The sequence below is a fragment of the Centruroides sculpturatus genome, unplaced genomic scaffold (assembly GCF_000671375.1).
Source record: "Centruroides sculpturatus isolate CEXI.00-Female unplaced genomic scaffold, Cexi_2.0 scaffold1473, whole genome shotgun sequence".
Taxonomy (NCBI): Eukaryota; Metazoa; Arthropoda; class Arachnida; order Scorpiones; family Buthidae; genus Centruroides; species Centruroides sculpturatus.
This window is the reverse complement of record NW_019385756.1, coordinates 26507-46692: the sequence shown is the minus strand read 5'-3', so window position 1 is coordinate 46692 and position 20186 is coordinate 26507. Positions and strand designations below refer to the sequence as shown.

Here is a 20186-nt window from a genome sequence, read left to right as displayed (position 1 = left end):
GCAGACGATGCCTTTGTGGTTTTCCCTGCCCCATCAAGAAACTACATAGAAAGGGCAGCCACTGACATTCTTAAAAAAGTGTATAACTGGGGTGTGAGAAATAAACTCAGTTTTAACATGACAAAGACTAAGGGAATCGTTTTCTCCTCTCCGGGCGCCCCTGACCTTTACAGGCGTGTGCCTTGTATCAGGTTTCGTAATGAGTCAATAAAAGTTGTAAGTCATCTCACTTTCCTTGGGGTTGTGATTGATCATAAACTCTCCTGGAAACAGCATATAAAACACATTACTAGTCGAAGTAACTTGACCTTTAATGGACTTTTAAGGGTTGCCAGATGCAAGTGGGGCCTCGGTTTTGAGGCAGCCAATGCCATATATGATTGCCTGTTTTTACCAACTATCTCATATGCATCTGCTGTTTGGAGCGCTGCTGCCTCTCAATCTCATAACCATCGGCGTCTGAGGTCTGCACAGCGGATTGCCTTATTACGACTTACCAGGTGCTATTCCACTGTTTCAAATGCAGCCCTCCCTGTGGTGGCTGGGAAGCTCCCCATCCTCCAATTTCTCCAATTTAATAGCAAACGTTTCTGTATCTCTAGAGGCAGGGATGTTGATATTAACGAAACCATCTTTAATGCCACCATGGTTGAATTAGACAGGCCTGTATCTACACTCCCACATCCTGCCTTAAGGAAGGGACTCTCTCCTCGTGTTACTTCTACAGAGATTGAAGCTTTTACAGATGGATCCAAGTCAACGGACGGCACGGCAAATGCCTTTGTGATCTTTCAGGCCGGTGAGGAGGTATACAATGATTCCTTTGCTCTACACCCGGAATGCTCTGTCTTCCAAGCTGAGATCTTCGCTGTATTGATGGCAATCAACTGGTGCAACTCTAACATTGTGAACAAACTGATAAACATCTTCACAGACAGTGCTGCGACTGTTGCTGTTTTGGGGAATAAGGATAATACTCACCCTGTTGCGAACGACATCTTNTTGTTTGAATTAAAAAGTAACTTTAAAATTATTAAAAATGTTCTATCCAGTGCTTTAAATGTTTCTAATATCTAAACAAAATTTTAAAAATTTGTTAATAACATAAAATAAAAATAACAACTACTGTAGAAATATCAAAGAAATGAACAACTAATGGTTGCTAGATAATTAATGAGTGAATAATTTATTACATTACAATTCATTATATTCCAATATGAAACAACTGAAACTACATTTATGATGTAACAAATACAGTCTGATTCCACTTTAGCAAGTATTGTTAACTCTAGAATGTACTTCATGTATACATGCAAATTTTTTTAAAATTTGAATAAAAAAGAACAAATCTATATGAAATTTGAAAACTATATTATACATGAAAACTGCAGCTCTCTAGCTGCCAAAGTATTAAGAAAAAAAATTTTAAAAAAATTTAGTACAAGATAAAATCAAATCAAATATGTCTCAACAGTTTTAGCTACTAAAGTTGTTAAGTTCTTACTGAAATAAACAAATGCCATTTATATACCTATTAAAATATGTATTTTTAATTTAGCTAATGTATTTTATTAAATTTAAAGAAGTTTAAAAAGTAACATATTAGTATTTGCTTTGCATTGTTCAATATAATGAAAAAAAAAATCAAAATATAACAAAAATTCTTTTAAAAAAAGCAAATGCCAATTTAATAAATACCGTATCTACTTGTGTATAAGATGATCTCACATATAGGACTAGGTGTGACTTTAAAGATCAAAATAAAGAAAATTATTTAGAAAATTTATTAATACAATTCTAATTTTATTTCATTTCATCACAAATAAAATATTATCAAATGCATGTAAATGCATTGTCCTGCAAAAATTACTGGCATTTTAAACTTTAAGGAAAAATCCTGTAAAATCGACAATATAACTTGTTCATGTAAAGCTGGACAATCAAGAACCTTTTTTGCCAATTCTTAACAGTGTGGTGGTACACCAGTATATTTTTGTTGTTTTTATTTTATATATGTATATATAAGAATATTCTATTCCCCTTTCTCTTTGTTCTGTTTCTATACTTTCTGGAACTTTCATCTGAATGTGGGTGGTTAGTGACCCAATTTCGGGACAAAGGGGTGAAGATAGCCCAGAGGGCAAGTGGGGGACGATAAGGACTTTTGGCTTTGGACCGGAGGAGGAAAGGCCGTCGGAGAGAGCGGTCCCGAGATTGGTGTTGCTTTGGCCGGAAGGGTTACGAAGAACACTAAAGATAGAAAGAGCTTTGGAAGAGAAAAAGAACATTGGTAAAGCCGAGACTAAAGGACGAACTTTGGGTCTTCGCATGTGCTCCGTCCCCGTAGAAGAAAAGAATCCCAAGACGAAATCATCTAGTGGCCACCACCGCAGTCAACCATTCGGGTACCCGTTCCTTACTAGAAATTTCCATTCTTGTTCTCCCATTCTATTCTAATTCTTGTTCTTCCTTTCCTCTTCTAGTTATAAGTAGTTTTAAGTTAGTAATTAAGTGTCTCCTTTGTTACGCGAAAGAAAAGTTTAGCTCCACTGTGAATCAACAATCGGTGTTGTTTGTTCCCTTTTGTTTAATTAAAGTGAGGAACAAGGAGGTCGGAATCAACGAACCTTTCCTGTATATATGTTCATACAGTAAAATAAAGCACGTCTTATTGTTTTATATTCCTGTCTCTTTGTGAGAATTCATCCATCACCACGTGCTCACCACAACAGTCTATGAGAATCCGAACTTTAACAAAAATTGGTCGTCGATGTCGTCATACTTATTCAATAATTGTTATCATCTACTACCTGAGAGAATCTCCACTTACACTTTCTTGATGGCAAAAACAACGCATTCCTGTAACCTGCTGACCTCTTGGCTGAGCGATATTGTGCTTATAGCGTAATTAACGGCTGAAGAGTTAATTGCCGTTTAGTTCTTCCTGAGATAAGAAGTTGCTGGCCAAACCCTAAGGATAATTGTTGCCAGTTCCTCAATTGATACTTTGTGCCTTTGAAATGGATTAAACTATTGACTCGGACCCAAACTGCCTCTGAATTGGAATAAATTTGTTGTCAAAACCCCAAATAATTCTAGATTCCATTGACACCAAATCTACCCCTGGGAAAGGACATTTACCTCACTGACTAGTTGGATATACATTGTCCAGAACTGTCCTGCATAAAGACTACAACCAGATCCTTCAACTGCAGATATTTATCGCCACACAAACCTCATGTAAACTCTCTCAAAACCCTTTAGTCTATAAGCCTGTTAAAGCTAATGTTTAACAAAATTGTAAATTTTATCATGTTTTCTTTGAAATTAAATCGTTATTAGTTGTTAAACTGGCATCCAAGTGATTCTCTTCTGGTACGCTGTCTCTCAATCCATCTCCATCTGGAATCCGATCACCTGCGTGAGCTATGTCAAAATCTGGATCAACATCCTGTCTCGGCTTCTGTGTCAAACAAGACATGGTGATCCCAACAAGGCACTAAAGAGGTGCCTTGTTGGGATCACCATGTCCGGTCACAGTCAAATCCACTCTCTGTAGATTACACTTATGAGTTCTCTGAATTCTGATTCCTGAATAATCATCTGTTTTCACATGAGAATGGATTAAAACTTATACTGGGCTCCTGTGTGATTTTGGAATTCAATTCAAAAGTAATAACAATCCATGACACCTTTTTTAACAGTGTTGTTTCCGTAACAAACTTCACGAATGTTTTCAACCTCAACTGAGGTCTACATCAGGTGGTGACTAAACAATGTCTCCCCTTGACTGATGGAACGATGACGCCCGAGATGTAAATAATTGTGCGTATCATGTTTCACCCCTCCGCTTGTCCCAGTTCAAATTCTTCAAACAAGTACCTCCATGCCTGCGCGATCGTTTCTCTGTCTTTAAAGTTGATGCAGGTGACCCCAATGTTGGCTTTATAAATCTCCCAGGCCCCAGGTGACGGATGTGATCAATACGAAACGCCTGTCTGATTACTCTGGCGTTTTGGAAGTCCGCCCAGATTTCAGGGTCGGTAACGTAGGCTGACAAGGCGGTGGTGTGCCTGTTATTTTTAATATCTGATTGATGTTCCCGTAACCGTTTTTGTGTTGAGCGGATGGTGGAGCCAATGTAAACTAAGTCTCTATGGAATCTATCGTCCCTGATGGGAATGGAGTATACCCCTGGGGCTCTGTTGAGATCTATCGCGTCCTTGGCATTGTGCAGCAGGTCGTAAATAGTGCCGGTTCTCCTGTACACGATCCTCGTGCGATTATGGCAAGCAATCTCCCTGTATAGGGGGTCTAAATGTTGGTTGAACCGGACAATTGCATGTCTATCATTCTTAACGGGGGCTGGTGGCCACCGTCCGGCGTAGGCAGGGGGCTGCCACTGTGGCATGGGAGACGGTCGGTGCAGGCATGGGCTAAACCGCAAATCATGCCTTTACTGTAGCCATGCTCAACAGCAATTTTTTCTATGTGGCGGAGCTCTAACCAGGTGTCGCGAGCATTTGTGTGGTGTGTGGTGCGTGTGGCTTTGCTTTTCCTATTGCTATTCATCTTTACTCCTTTTTAATCGCATTTATTGGTTTTGGGAGTCCAGAGGACTGTTCCATGAAGCCCAATATGGTTTCCGGTGCCAGCGTGGAGCTGTTGACGCACTGATGGACTTAGTTGGGCACATCAAACATCTGCTACGAAGCTACAAGTTTGTCTTCGGCCTCAGCCTAGATCTGAGGAATGCATTCAATTCGGCCTGGTGGCCGCAAATTTTACGCAGATTAGGTGAGTGCAATTGTCCGGCTAACTTATTCCATCTTGCTGCTAATTACTTTGAGGATAGAGAAGCAATTATCTCTCTGGGGCATCTTCAATTTACACGTAAGCTACAACGTGGCTGTCCACAGGGGTCTGTTTGTGGGCCCCTGTTCTGGGATATTTTATTCGATAACTTCTTCCGTACCGACTTCGGCTACCAATGTCGTGTCTTTGCATACGCAGACGATGCCTTTGTGGTTTTCCCTGCCCCATCAAGAAACTACATAGAAAGGGCAGCCACTGACATTCTTAAAAAAGTGTATAACTGGGGTGTGAGAAATAAACTCAGTTTTAACATGACAAAGACTAAGGGAATCGTTTTCTCCTCTCCGGGCGCCCCTGACCTTTACAGGCGTGTGCCTTGTATCAGGTTTCGTAATGAGTCAATAAAAGTTGTAAGTCATCTCACTTTCCTTGGGGTTGTGATTGATCATAAACTCTCCTGGAAACAGCATATAAAACACATTACTAGTCGAAGTAACTTGACCTTTAATGGACTTTTAAGGGTTGCCAGATGCAAGTGGGGCCTCGGTTTTGAGGCAGCCAATGCCATATATGATTGCCTGTTTTTACCAACTATCTCATATGCATCTGCTGTTTGGAGCGCTGCTGCCTCTCAATCTCATAACCATCGGCGTCTGAGGTCTGCACAGCGGATTGCCTTATTACGACTTACCAGGTGCTATTCCACTGTTTCAAATGCAGCCCTCCCTGTGGTGGCTGGGAAGCTCCCCATCCTCCAATTTCTCCAATTTAATAGCAAACGTTTCTGTATCTCTAGAGGCAGGGATGTTGATATTAACGGAACCATCTTTAATGCCACCATGGTTGAATTAGACAGGCCTGTATCTACACTCCCACATCCTGCCTTAAGGAAGGGACTCTCTCCTCGTGTTACTTCTACAGAGATTGAAGCTTTTACAGATGGATCCAAGTCAACGGACGGCACGGCAAGTGCCTTTGTGATCTTTCAGGCCGGTGAGGAGGTATACAATGATTCCTTTGCTCTACACCCGGAATGCTCTGTCTTCCAAGCTGAGATCTTCGCTGTATTGATGGCAATCAACTGGTGCAACTCTAACATTGTGAACAAACTGATAAACATCTTCACAGACAGTGCTGCGACTGTTGCTGTTTTGGGGAATAAGGATAATACTCACCCTGTTGCGAACGACATCTTCGCTGCAGCTTCTACGTCTCTTAACAAGTATGCCATCAATTGGATCAAAGGACACAGCGGCATTTCAGGTAATGAAAGGGCTGACTTTCTGGCGCGAAACGTAACGACTAATCCTGATACTCCTCCCGCCTACAATCTCATTCCTAAGTCAAGACTAAAATACCTTCTCTGGGACAATGCTTTGGAAACCTGGCAAATGGATTGGGACGAGATCCCACAACAACATATAACAAGACGTTTTATCCCAAAGGTGAAGGAACGTGTTCACAGCAAATGGATTCAGCCCACACATGATTTAGCCCAATTTTTGACAGAACACGGGCGCTTTCGTGTTTACCTGAAAAGGTTTCACCACTCTAATTCTGACTGCTGTCAGCTGTGTGGGGTGCGGGACGGTGTCATGCACTATTTATACAACTGCCCTATGCTGGATGACATCAGGTATCAGTGCATGCAGCATGCCAATAGGAACAATATTGACTGGCCAGTAAAGCCTGATTTTTTCTTAAAAAACAACAGCAACTTTAACTTGTTAAAGGAATTTGTTTCACTCTACTCTATTAGATGTGGGATCCGTTGACTTGGTCTCTTGTGATCTGATTCACTCTAGCCTTGATGCCAATGTATATTCACACCTTGCTCTGCTATAACAGCATGTAGACCTTCATGTACAGAAATGTTACTTTAGTTATAGTATAGACTACTTTTATTTTTATTCTTTTATTTTTTTAATCTTTTATATTTATTTATTTTATTTTATTTTACTTTCCCTTTTCTCTGCCATTATATTATTGTATCCCATCTATGACTAACAGCACGTATCTAAAATGTATTTTTCTGTATTTTTGCCTGGTTGTGCTCAGTGGTGCCAGACAATAAAGATTATTTTGATTGACTGACTGACTGACAATACACAAGAACGATTGTAACAACCCAGATAAATTTGTTTATAAACACCAGATGGTGAGCATCTGGTAAAAAATGTGAATACACTGTTCACAAAAATTATTGCAAAATCACAAAATCTTTTGCCCATGCGTATAGGATGACCTAGGTTTTTGAAGCAGTGAAAAATTAAATTAATAAAAACCTCATATTATATGTGAGTAAATACAGTATTTTAAAAATTTCTATGTTTAAATTTTCAATAAACTTTTAAAAATATTTAATAATGCAGTTTTATCAATAAAAACTTATCATCATTATTAGTGATAATAAATATATGATATATATATATAATATGAAATAAACATTTATTTATATCAATGGCAAATTCAAAAGAATGTAAATTGTAATTTTAATACACATAAATATTAATAAAATACATTGATTTAAAATATTTAAGTTCACTTTTAAACTAGAGAAGTGAACTGTAATAGTAGAATATTTTATTAAATCTATGTAAATTCTGATCAAAGAAAATTAAAAATTCAATTAAATGCAATAACAAATTTATAAAACATGTAGAAAAAGTAAACTTCTTACTTATTTATATCCAAAGATGTTGATGCAGGTTGTAAAAATAATTTACAATGATAGGCAACTAATAAAGGCACATTATATATTTCATTATTTTCCAGTGTAGTCAAACGAATAAATGTTTCATGAAATGGATTTTTAGAATAATCATCTGGCACTGCTCCAACAGCTTCTAAAATGGATTTCTGACACATTATATGAACAGGTCGTGGTAAATGATTCTGAATCTAAAATTGTTAAATTGGAAATAAATTATTTTTATTAGAATATAACCACTCAAAAACTGGGTAAACTTGATACAAAGCTAAAACAAAACCAAATAACCAGCAGAAAAATGTTAGCACTTCCCAATTTTTCTGCTGGTTATTTGGTTTATTTGGTTTTGTTGTAGCTTTGTATGTTGATTAGTTTCATTGTGTAATTTTAATTTATATATTATGAAAATTTTTAGTGTAATTATTTTCATCATATTTCTAGATATTTTTTAATCATAAATTATAAACTATTGTAAATACTAACTTCTGCTAAATTGGTACTTATAATTATATATTTGTACAAATTAATATTTATGGGAAACTTAAGAACTTTAATTTGGCAAAATTAAATACACCAGTATAATGATAATTAATTAAAAAGCTGTTTGATGATGTTATTTTACACTTTTGATAAATACTTTTAATGTTTTTGACATATACAACAATATCTTTGTAAGGATGGCTTTTTAGAATATACAAAATATTTAGAACAGTTTCAATTTAAATTTTCATACACCAAGTAAAAACTAATCAGAACAACTGATTAGCATCTTTTATATAAAAATGTTTAGTTATTTATTCGTTACTTTTTAACAAGACTATCTCTTGTTTATAAAATCGTACTGCCTGCTGTGTTACCAGCTTAGAGGTATAAAGAAGTACATGTCAGGAGTTGTAATTTGGCACAGAGTATTAGGTGCCCAAATCATGTGCACATAAAAAACCCAGACTTGTTGGTACTCAGGAGACCGAGAACCAAGTCAAAATAAAGTACAAAATGGCAACTCTCTCTACAAACAGGCAAATCGAAGTTAGGTGGTGAGAGTACAATCTGCAGTCATTCTAGAAAGTGGACTCTGACCCTAGGACTGGACACGTAGTATTTTCTTTGTTAAATAAAATTTGTAATCTAATTTTGTAAATTTGGGAGTGCTTCATATATGACATTAAAACAGGGTTTTATGTTGTTACAAGTAGGTAACATTATCTAGTATAGTAAAATCATGGGACCATGGGCATAGCCAGGATGGGGCATGGGTGGGCACGCCCCCCCAGTTAACCTGGTGCCCCTCTCCAGAAAATTACAGCCGAAAAACTGTTGAGCAGATTTGCAAAAAGAAATAAAAAAGCTGAAGCTAATTTAATTGGGTGTAGTGTACCCACTGAAAGTCAAGACCAGGCATAGCCAACATACGGCCCTCTTAATGAATTTATGTGACCCACGATTTATCTTTGAATATTGGACTTAACTTCAAATAATTGCTCGAATGGATCCGTGATAATCCCTTATACCCTCACAATGTGAAGTGATGGTAAAGTTGAGAAATTCTGACCCTATAAAAAAAAGGTCAATGGCTTTGTGTGCCCAATGTGAAAAGTATATCTGTAATCTCTATATACAGTTTAGTCTGTATAAGGTGACACCACAATAGGATCTCACATCACCTGAAAATCTTGATAGGACCACCTCTGGTTTGGCCAGTGAAAAAAGTTTTCTTTCCAATTCGGTCTGGGGGGAAAAAACTGTTGGTCACCCCTGGTCTAGATCTAGATTAATTTAAAGACAGTGAACTATATTAAAGAATGGTAAAAAAGTAATTAATTGGTTAATTTTTGTTTAAGGTATTGCTAAAGTTTTATATTAATGTTACGAGAACGTATGATAAAAGAAGTTTCATATTATATGTGTGTTAAGTTATTGTCAATTCCTATGGAAATTTTATTTTAATGAACAATAATTTGAAATACAGTAGAGCCTCGATTATCCGACTCCCGATTAACCGACACCTCAGTTGACCGACCGTCCTAGTCGGCAAATTTCAAATGTCCGCTAGTGATGTGGCGCTACAATATTTGGCTAGGTCTTGGCTACTTTAATATTATTTTTACGTGTTTTAGCTGGCAACACTCATTCGACCATGAAAGGGAGCCAGTATTTAAACGAGGCTTAATTTTCTAATTTTTAACGATACAATAGTGACGATTATTATTTTAAAAAATTTTTGTTAGGCTTAACATCGATGAAAATTCAACGCGAAGTAGGTTAATAGCGATATACTAGTATACTAATTACAGGGGATATAATAATATACTACACTAATAATGGATTTTTTCATACTTTTCGGTTATCCGACTTTTCAATTATCCGACCAACCCCAGTCCTCAATTGAGTTGGATAATCGAGGCTCTACTATAATTCAATTTTGTGTCAGGCTGGCCTCTACTAGGTCCCCTCCATAACAAAACTCTAGCTTCGCCAATGCATGGAACCGATAAAAATTTGGTTTTGTATTAGGGTTGTCATTACATCCGATGATGTTATAATCAGGTTAAACTGTATATTGTTTGTGTAAAATAAAAAAATAATTTCAGACAATACAATAGCCATGATTATTTTTTTCAAAAACCAGAAATTTTCATTATGCATCGATGAAAATTCAACCCGGGCCAACACGCAATGGAAAGAAATTTCGAAATTGGATAGGTTAATTTCATCGAAAATGCATCATGGATGACCTTGTGGTCACGACTGGCAAAGTTTGAACGATTGCGCCCAAAAGCAGCAATACCAAAGAAGATTGGAGAATGAGAACAAGACCTGCCTTGAGCATCAAAGTGATTCTGCTTAGTAGTGAGTCTCCGAGACATAGTCTTGTCCCAAATACGGTTTTGCCGTTTGACTTGTTTATTATTAAATATAATGTTAAATTCAAAATTTATTCACTTTAAATTTCTATCAATATTTCATAATTAAATTTTTAATTACTATTTAAGTAAATGAAATTATATAAAATTAAAGAATAAACAGAATGTTTACCTGTAGTGGTGATGAAACAGTTATAATTTTCTGACCATGATCTGCACTCATATCAATCACTATATAGTATCTAGTTTTATTCTAGAATTTAAAAAAAAAATAAAAATAAAAATATTCCTCATTTATATTGTTTACATTGTAACAAAAGCTATAATTATTTAAACCTATTTTACTATATAGAATATTTAATGATTAATCAGAATTATCATACATCCAGACCATTACTATATGAGTCATTAATTAACCATGAAGAATGAAAGTGCATTGACTGTGTATTAAATCAAACAAATCTAATAATTATTAGACAAATAATCAGATGATTAAATGACAGAATTCAAAAATGATAAATAATTTCTATCATAATCTTTCATACAGAATATTATGTAAATCTACACATCATAACTTTTGTTACATAAAGTAGAATCAAATGGAAACCAATAATTTATCATTTTTGAATTCTGTCATTTGGAATCCAAATGGAAACCATAATTTATTGGTTTCCAATGGAAATTGATATAATTGGTTTTGGCATAAACATATGCCAGAATCAATTATATCAGTTTTCTATGTAGTATTCCATGTTATAAAATATAATATTGCCTGTATATTCCACTGTTTATACCAACATAGGTAATGCCATTATTTCAGAAGGCTTCAATCATGGCAACTCTGCTACAGACATGTATGAAGAAGAAACTGTCATATGTCATGAAATTTTTGAATGATGATATGACTAAATCTGCTCAAATTCATAAGAGAATATCTGCAGTTTATGGCATGTCTGTTTATATAAGAGTCGAGTGTAAAAGTAAATGCAAAAGTTCAACAATAATATCAAAAGTTTAAGTGAAGCTCATTAGCCAATGTAGCCTAATGATGTGGAAAAGTTCATAAATAAACAAAACAGTAAATGACAGAAAATTATACAGGAGAACAGATGCACAATGCTCCAAGATTTTGCTTCTAAACTGAATGTATAGTTCTATACATAGAACCATAAACAAAAACTTGATTGCATAAAGTTGGTTAAAAACCCGAAATTTGAGAATATTTACGGATCAATCAGAACTATCATGTAGTCATTTGCCAAGACTTACTTATTCACTATAAAAGAGAAGGTAAAGCATTTTTTAATAGGATAGCAATTAGAATAGTCCATTCTGTCAGTCAGAATCAAAGAGAAACAGTAGGGAGTGATGGCACCATTCTCTCTCAAATTAAAGAAGTTTTAATATACAGATCTACCAAGATAGTTATGCATATTATTATCTGACATAATAATGGAGCAGTTTTGGCTAATTTTGATTCTCCTTGGCCAAATTGGAGTGACAAATGTTTATAGTTTGCCAGAGCATAAATTCAAATATTGCTTCATGCTTAGATATTTGTAATTGCCAGATTTTAATAGAAATAGTGTAGCATTACATATTAATTACAAATTTAAATTATACAATTAAAATTAAATTCTAAATTATTTGTAGCAACTTTTTGCAGTATTGTCTTAAATCTAAAAACAAAAAAAGTTAAGAAATTTTTATACTTAAAAAGTTTCATTCAATACAATAATGCTTGTTGTCAGAGAAAAAGTACCGGGCAATAAAGGTTTAGTAAGTGCAATTTTATCAGAATACCAGTATTCAGATTAGAAAATTTTTGTTTTAGAAAAAGTAATTTGCAACTACTCAAAAACTGTATTTTGAAGTCTGACTTTATCCAGCATACTTACCAGACAGCTCCCAATGATTTCTAGTTTTTGGTCTGCTGTAGGATGTGTTGGCTGAATGACACTTGTAAGCAGATAAAGAGATTCAGCAAGAAACAATCAAATAGTTACATAAACAATCAAAAAGAGTATTTCTCAGAGAAACTGAGTTATTAATTAAACATTGGAAAAAGTGTGTTTGGTCAAGAGGAAAAGATTATGTTAAAGAAATAATGTTTTGTAATCTTGTTTTGATTGTGGGGAAATAAAATTATTTCACTTTTTCATCTGAACCTGCCTTATACATTTCCTTTTGATATAATAAAAAGTAATTGTTAAATTTATTTACTTATTTACAGCAATTAGTAAGACTATATCAATTTGGCAAAATCCAAGCAAACATCAAAGTTTTATATATATATAGAGTATTTTACATTGTACAAAATTCTAGACATATTAGGTCTTTGATGTTTTTTGTAGAAGTGATGAATCTGTAAAAAAATTGCTTTTGAGATATTAAGAGTCTACAAAAGAGAGGAAAAAACATGAAGAATTATGAGAGTTAAAATTTAAGATAAATAAGTTAAAATAAAACAGAAAATAAGATCATTAAAANTTCTAATTCTTGTTCTTCCTTTCCTCTTCTAGTTATAAGTAGTTTTAAGTTAGTAATTAAGTGTCTCCTTTGTTACGCGAAAGAAAAGTTTAGCTCCACTGTGAATCAACAATCGGTGTTGTTTGTTCCCTTTTGTTTAATTAAAGTGAGGAACAAGGAGGTCGGAATCAACGAACCTTTCCTGTATATATGTTCATACAGTAAAATAAAGCACGTCTTATTGTTTTATATTCCTGTCTCTTTGTGAGAATTCATCCATCACCACGTGCTCACCACAACAGTCTATGAGAATCCGAACTTTAACAAAAATTGGTCGTCGATGTCGTCATACTTATTCAATAATTGTTATCATCTACTACCTGAGAGAATCTCCACTTACACTTTCTTGATGGCAAAAACAACGCATTCCTGTAACCTGCTGACCTCTTGGCTGAGCGATATTGTGCTTATAGCGTAATTAACGGCTGAAGAGTTAATTGCCGTTTAGTTCTTCCTGAGATAAGAAGTTGCTGGCCAAACCCTAAGGATAATTGTTGCCAGTTCCTCAATTGATACTTTGTGCCTTTGAAATGGATTAAACTATTGACTCGGACCCAAACTGCCTCTGAATTGGAATAAATTTGTTGTCAAAACCCCAAATAATTCTAGATTCCATTGACACCAAATCTACCCCTGGGAAAGGACATTTACCTCACTGACTAGTTGGATATACATTGTCCAGAACTGTCCTGCATAAAGACTACAACCAGATCCTTCAACTGCAGATATTTATCGCCACACAAACCTCATGTAAACTCTCTCAAAACCCTTTAGTCTATAAGCCTGTTAAAGCTAATGTTTAACAAAATTGTAAATTTTATCATGTTTTCTTTGAAATTAAATCGTTATTAGTTGTTAAACTGGCATCCAAGTGATTCTCTTCTGGTACGCTGTCTCTCAATCCATCTCCATCTGGAATCCGATCACCTGCGTGAGCTATGTCAAAATCTGGATCAACATCCTGTCTCGGCTTCTGTGTCAAACAAGACATGGTGATCCCAACAAGGCACTAAAGAGGTGCCTTGTTGGGATCACCATGTCCGGTCACAGTCAAATCCACTCTCTGTAGATTACACTTATGAGTTCTCTGAATTCTGATTCCTGAATAATCATCTGTTTTCACATGAGAATGGATTAAAACTTATACTGGGCTCCTGTGTGATTTTGGAATTCAATTCAAAAGTAATAACAATCCATGACACCTTTTTTAACAGTGTTGTTTCCGTAACAAACTTCACGAATGTTTTCAACCTCAACTGAGGTCTACATCAGGTGGTGACTAAACAATGTCTCCCCTTGACTGATGGAACGATGACGCCCGAGATGTAAATAATTGTGCGTATCATGTTTCACCCCTCCGCTTGTCCCAGTTCAAATTCTTCAAACAAGTACCTCCATGCCTGCGCGATCGTTTCTCTGTCTTTAAAGTTGATGCAGGTGACCCCAATGTTGGCTTTATAAATCTCCCAGGCCCCAGGTGACGGATGTGATCAATACGAAACGCCTGTCTGATTACTCTGGCGTTTTGGAAGTCCGCCCAGATTTCAGGGTCGGTAACGTAGGCTGACAAGGCGGTGGTGTGCCTGTTATTTTTAATATCTGATTGATGTTCCCGTAACCGTTTTTGTGTTGAGCGGATGGTGGAGCCAATGTAAACTAAGTCTCTATGGAATCTATCGTCCCTGATGGGAATGGAGTATACCCCTGGGGCTCTGTTGAGATCTATCGCGTCCTTGGCATTGTGCAGCAGGTCGTAAATAGTGCCGGTTCTCCTGTACACGATCCTCGTGCGATTATGGCAAGCAATCTCCCTGTATAGGGGGTCTAAATGTTGGTTGAACCGGACAATTGCATGTCTATCATTCTTAACGGGGGCTGGTGGCCACCGTCCGGCGTAGGCAGGGGGCTGCCACTGTGGCATGGGAGACGGTCGGTGCAGGCATGGGCTAAACCGCAAATCATGCCTTTACTGTAGCCATGCTCAACAGCAATTTTTTCTATGTGGCGGAGCTCTAACCAGGTGTCGCGAGCATTTGTGTGGTGTGTGGTGCGTGTGGCTTTGCTTTTCCTATTGCTATTCATCTTTACTCCTTTTTAATCGCATTTATTGGTTTTGGGAGTCCAGAGGACTGTTCCATGAAGCCCAATATGGTTTCCGGTGCCAGCGTGGAGCTGTTGACGCACTGATGGACTTAGTTGGGCACATCAAACATCTGCTACAAAGCTACAAGTTTGTCTTCGGCCTCAGCCTAGATCTGAGGAATGCATTCAATTCGGCCTGGTGGCCGCAAATTTTACGCAGATTAGGTGAGTGCAATTGTCCGGCTAACTTGTTCCATCTTGCTGCTAATTACTTTGAAGATAGAGAAGCAATTATCTCTCTGGGGCATCTTCAATTTACACGTAAGCTACAACGTGGCTGTCCACAGGGGTCTGTTTGTGGGCCCCTGTTCTGGGATATTTTATTCGATAACTTCTTCCGTACCGACTTCGGCTACCAATGTCGTGTCTTTGCATACGCAGACGATGCCTTTGTGGTTTTCCCTGCTCCATCAAGAAACTACATAGAAAGGGCAGCCACTGACATTCTTAAAAAAGTGTATAACTGGGGTGTGAGAAATAAACTCAGTTTTAACATGACAAAGACTAAGGGAATCGTTTTCTCCTCTCCGGGCGCCCCTGACCTTTACAGGCGTGTGCCTTGTATCAGGTTTCGTAATGAGTCAATAAAAGTTGTAAGTCATCTCACTTTCCTTGGGGTTGTGATTGATCATAAACTCTCCTGGAAACAGCATATAAAACACATTACTAGTCGAAGTAACTTGACCTTTAATGGACTTTTAAGGGTTGCCAGATGCAAGTGGGGCCTCGGNATTAGGTCTTTGATGTTTTTTGTAGAAGTGATGAATCTGTAAAAAAATTGCTTTTGAGATATTAAGAGTCTACAAAAGAGAGGAAAAAACATGAAGAATTATGAGAGTTAAAATTTAAGATAAATAAGTTAAAATAAAACAGAAAATAAGATCATTAAAAAATTTATAAGTGAGTTATTACTTATAAATTTATATTTTTCATTTGTGTAAATATTTTTCTTATTAATTTCTAATATAAAAAATTACTACAGAGAAATGGAGTTTCAAATCAAATAAAAAAAATAATAAATAATAAACTTAAAAATTAAAAATAAATAAAAAATCTAATGTTTTTAAACATTTTACACTAAAGAAATAAAAAATTAAATATTAGCAGTCATCAGAGTCACAACTAAACATTTGTAAAATATCCGACTTTGATAAATAACACCAACAAAACCTTCAAAATTAAACCAGCAAATATATTTTAATATAAATATGCTATGACAAGCACTTGGTAAAGATTTGGAATATTCAGACTTTATACAGTCGACCCCCTTATAACACGGTAGATACATTCCGTTCTTTATGAAATTGATGTTCTACGAGTCCTTAAATACATGAGCCAATCGCAGCCCAGCACGTATGCAGTTTACAGACTACGGCTGTTTGAAAGGTTTTCTTCCATAAAATTAATCGATTCTGGACTAATTCAACTCAACACTTCCAAAATATGTATAATTTTTTGAGAATAATCCATATAAACTATGCTATAAACAAAAAATTGTAGGATTACTTACCGAGTGTGCACCGTTTGATGATGCCATTGCTTAAGCTTGTTTTCGTTGTGGAGCGGTGCATCTAATGGCACTCGCATGCTTCCTGATAAATTATTTTTCTGCGAAAACTTTGCTGAACTTTGGAGACATCATTAATATAAATATAATTTTTATGGCCGTTAAATAATAAATGGNGAGCGGTGCATCTAATGGCACTCGCATGCTTCCTGATAAATTATTTTTCTGCGAAAACTTTGCTGAACTTTGGAGACATCATTAATATAAATATAATTTTTATGGCCGTTAAATAATAAATGGTTTTTAGTAGGTCCGCTGCTCGTTTAAACTCAACGATTTGTGCAATATCTGCTATTGGTCTAGATTGGACCAATCTCGTCGCGACACGAGTCAGCGATGACGTTTTACTGAATTATATGGCTCTCTTTAGCGTGTTTATACGAATACGGTCGCAATTTTTTCACCGTCATATAGGAAACCGAACTATATAAACCTGTTTTATAGGGGTCTACTGTATTGTCTTTTGTTTTTTTTTTATTTGCCATCCAGTTACTTATTATTATATTACAATGTTAAATTTAAATTAAATTTATTTATTCTGTTTTGTTTAAAAAAGTAAAATAAACATAATCATATTTTTTTTTGTATAACTTTAAAGATTATGTATTTTTCAAATATAAACTTTTTATGTTTCTATGGACAAACTACATTTTAAGTTTTTATATTAGTAGTTGATTTTAAAATGAAAAAAATCAATTACAACTCTAAAATAATAATAAATATTGATAATTGATTAAGTTAAATGTATAATTGTTTCTAGATTAATAATGAGCAATTATTTATTGTGACATTGTCACAATGCCAGGCTGCAATTTTTAATCATATTTTTATGATTAAAAATCATAAGATTATGCTCTCCACCTCAAATTATTAGTAGTGGCTGCCCCTGTACGTAATACTTTTCATTTAACAATAGAGTTGTGCAGATCATCTATTAACTGCTTTCAGGGAAAAAGCATTTTAAACTGAAATAACATGACTTTCAGTTTGCATCAGAAGTTTGTATATACTGGTAGTTAATCTGGGCCTCTTGCCCCTAAGGTTTCCATATCTGGTCTTGAATTTCATCTATCTATCTTCATTCTCTAGATTAAGGAAAGAAAGACGAATGGATGGATAACAGTGAAAATTTATAAGTATACAATTTTTCAAATTGCAGCCCAATAATTGAAATTACTATGATAATATTTTTCACTATCAAAAATTTTTTTCATTTTATATTGTTTACATAATATAGTTTTTATCATTGTTAAAATACAAGACACCTGATGAGAACTCTGAGATGATGTTTAATATAGAACTATTGGTCTGTTAACAGTAGTTGATCATGTCAACAACTAGCAACTATTAATACACAATAGTTGCAATTAAAAAATAATAATAATTCTTACCTTTGTTGGTTGAAGGGCATACATTATACTTCCTGTTCTTTGAGGCATCAAACACTGAAGTTTATCAAATCCTTTGATCTAATAAAACATAAAATTTTTAAGCACAGAACAGTATGTATTTTATAACAAAATTAAGTTAAAATTATACAATTTTTTATTACTTTAAAAGAAAGTAATAAAACATACTTAATATACATAGTGCATACAAATTATTGGGCTATTTTGTTACATCATAGGCAAGTTGAAAATGTCCTAAGGATCATAAAATTTTCAATTACACACTAGTAATCAATAGGAATTTTATGATTTAACAAAATTCCTAGTGATAACTGTAGAGTCAGTCCAAACTGATTTTATGAATTAGTTTGGAATGGCCCTAGTGCTAATGCCATCAGATATCTGGACATGCTAGAAACTGGTTAACCCATTTACCCTGCCATGGTAAGTTGTACTTTACTTTTCAAAACAATGATCCAAACTGCAGTCACTCAAAGTCACTCTATGTATTTTATTCTAAACATTCACTAAATATCAAATTTTTATCATAGTGATAGAAAAAAATCACATATATTTATTACTTTATGTAGTTTTTGGCAGAATAGTGTATAATCATTCAGAGTAAAAGTTACTTACAAAAAAAATGTTAAATTATGACCTAAATTTTTGTTATAAATTACTTTACTTTAACAAAAATAAAATTCCTCAATTTCGTTATTTGAGTACATGATGATATGACATGATTTATACATATTTATCTACTTTTCATGAACAATATCACTTTATACGAAACAGTCCATATATACTAGTTTTCTGTCTCTCTTCAATAAACTCTCTTAGGTTAGTAAGACGTTTCATTTTAGGCAGTAAGCAGAAAATACCAAAACTATAGAACAATAAAACACACTACACAAAGAAAATCGATTAGTGAATGTGTTTTATTTGTTTGAGAAATACGTAAATAAAATAAAACTAAAATAAGAAAATAATAAATAACTATATATATACAGGGTGTATCAGAATGATGTTTTAAAACTTTGGGGGATTGTAGAGGATGAAATTTTGAGCGTTTTGATATAAGGAACCTATAGCCAGAAATTTGAACTAAAGTGTCACAGCAGTAGGAAGTGCTTGACCGCCCTTCACTTTGGTAGCTACCCTTCTGTTAATTGACATCATATTATTGCTGTGGTTGGAAGACTGTAAATACACAACTACAGTGGTCTAATTGAGCCTGTGTTACAGGACATTGTGTAATTAGTGCTTGCCATTCTTCAGGTTACCCCTTGCATCCACTGGCACTGTGCTGTAAACGCACAACTAGTCAACATGAGTCCCTTGTGTACGCAACACCAGTAGGAACAATTCATGAGCTTACGGAGTGCATCTTTACAGCATTTAATACCATTAGAAGGGAGCATGGCATCTTACAGAGAGACCAAAACATGGTTTGTCATTGCACATTATGTAACGAAGTTGGTGGTCGTCACATTGAACATTTACTCTAAAGTAGTGCAGCCACTGATTCGATGTTCAGTTTGATTATGCTCTACTGTTTTGTCAATAAAACTTGTCATAAATACTGTATTCTGCTGTTTCATTCAGCATACCAACTGCATAGAATATGCAAAGTGCTGTAGAAACTTTATATCACATTTCCGGCTATAGGTTCCTTATATCAAAATGTTCAAAATTTCATCCTCTACAATCACCCAAATTTTTAAAATGTCATTCTGATACACCCTGTATATATGAGGACTATTTTTTAAATAAGGTCCATTTGTGAATGAGAGTGAGAATGACATGCGATTGCCGCAGTGAGTATGTGCATCTGCTCCAAGCATGCTTTGCACATGTTTAGACACCATTTGCAGCTGTATCATCTGTCTGTGTGCTGAGCTGTAAAAGTTTATAATGTTTAAGAAAATTGAGCCACCCGCTGACTGTGAGATACGATCTGTTACTTGATTCTTGAGTGCAAGAAACTTGGTAGCAGTGGAAATTCACCGTCAGATTTGTGAAGTTTATGATAATAATGCTATGAGTGATAGCAAAGTTCGAAAGTGGGTGAGAATGTTCATGGACCGGTGGGTTAATGTGCATTATGAGCCACACCCTGGCCAACCTTCTCTGATTTCTAAAGATTTGGTTTGTGATGTGGATAACAAAAT

At 35.2% G+C, this 20186-nt stretch overlaps 1 protein-coding gene across 1 annotated transcript in view; it reads right to left on the bottom strand.

The window, feature by feature from the left end:
- Positions 1 to 19441, bottom strand: part of LOC111641818 (vacuolar protein sorting-associated protein 13C-like) — a 163493-nt gene extending 144052 nt beyond the window's left edge. The window contains exons 1-4 of the mRNA XM_023388051.1: positions 19394 to 19441; positions 18019 to 18096; positions 10562 to 10642; positions 7496 to 7716 (exon numbers count right to left, since the gene is read on the bottom strand). Coding sequence (XP_023243819.1) covers positions 7496 to 7716; positions 10562 to 10642; positions 18019 to 18096; positions 19394 to 19441 — 428 coding nt within the window. The remainder of the gene's footprint in view (positions 1 to 7495; positions 7717 to 10561; positions 10643 to 18018; positions 18097 to 19393) is intronic.
- Between the last annotated feature and the right edge of the window lie 745 nt (positions 19442 to 20186).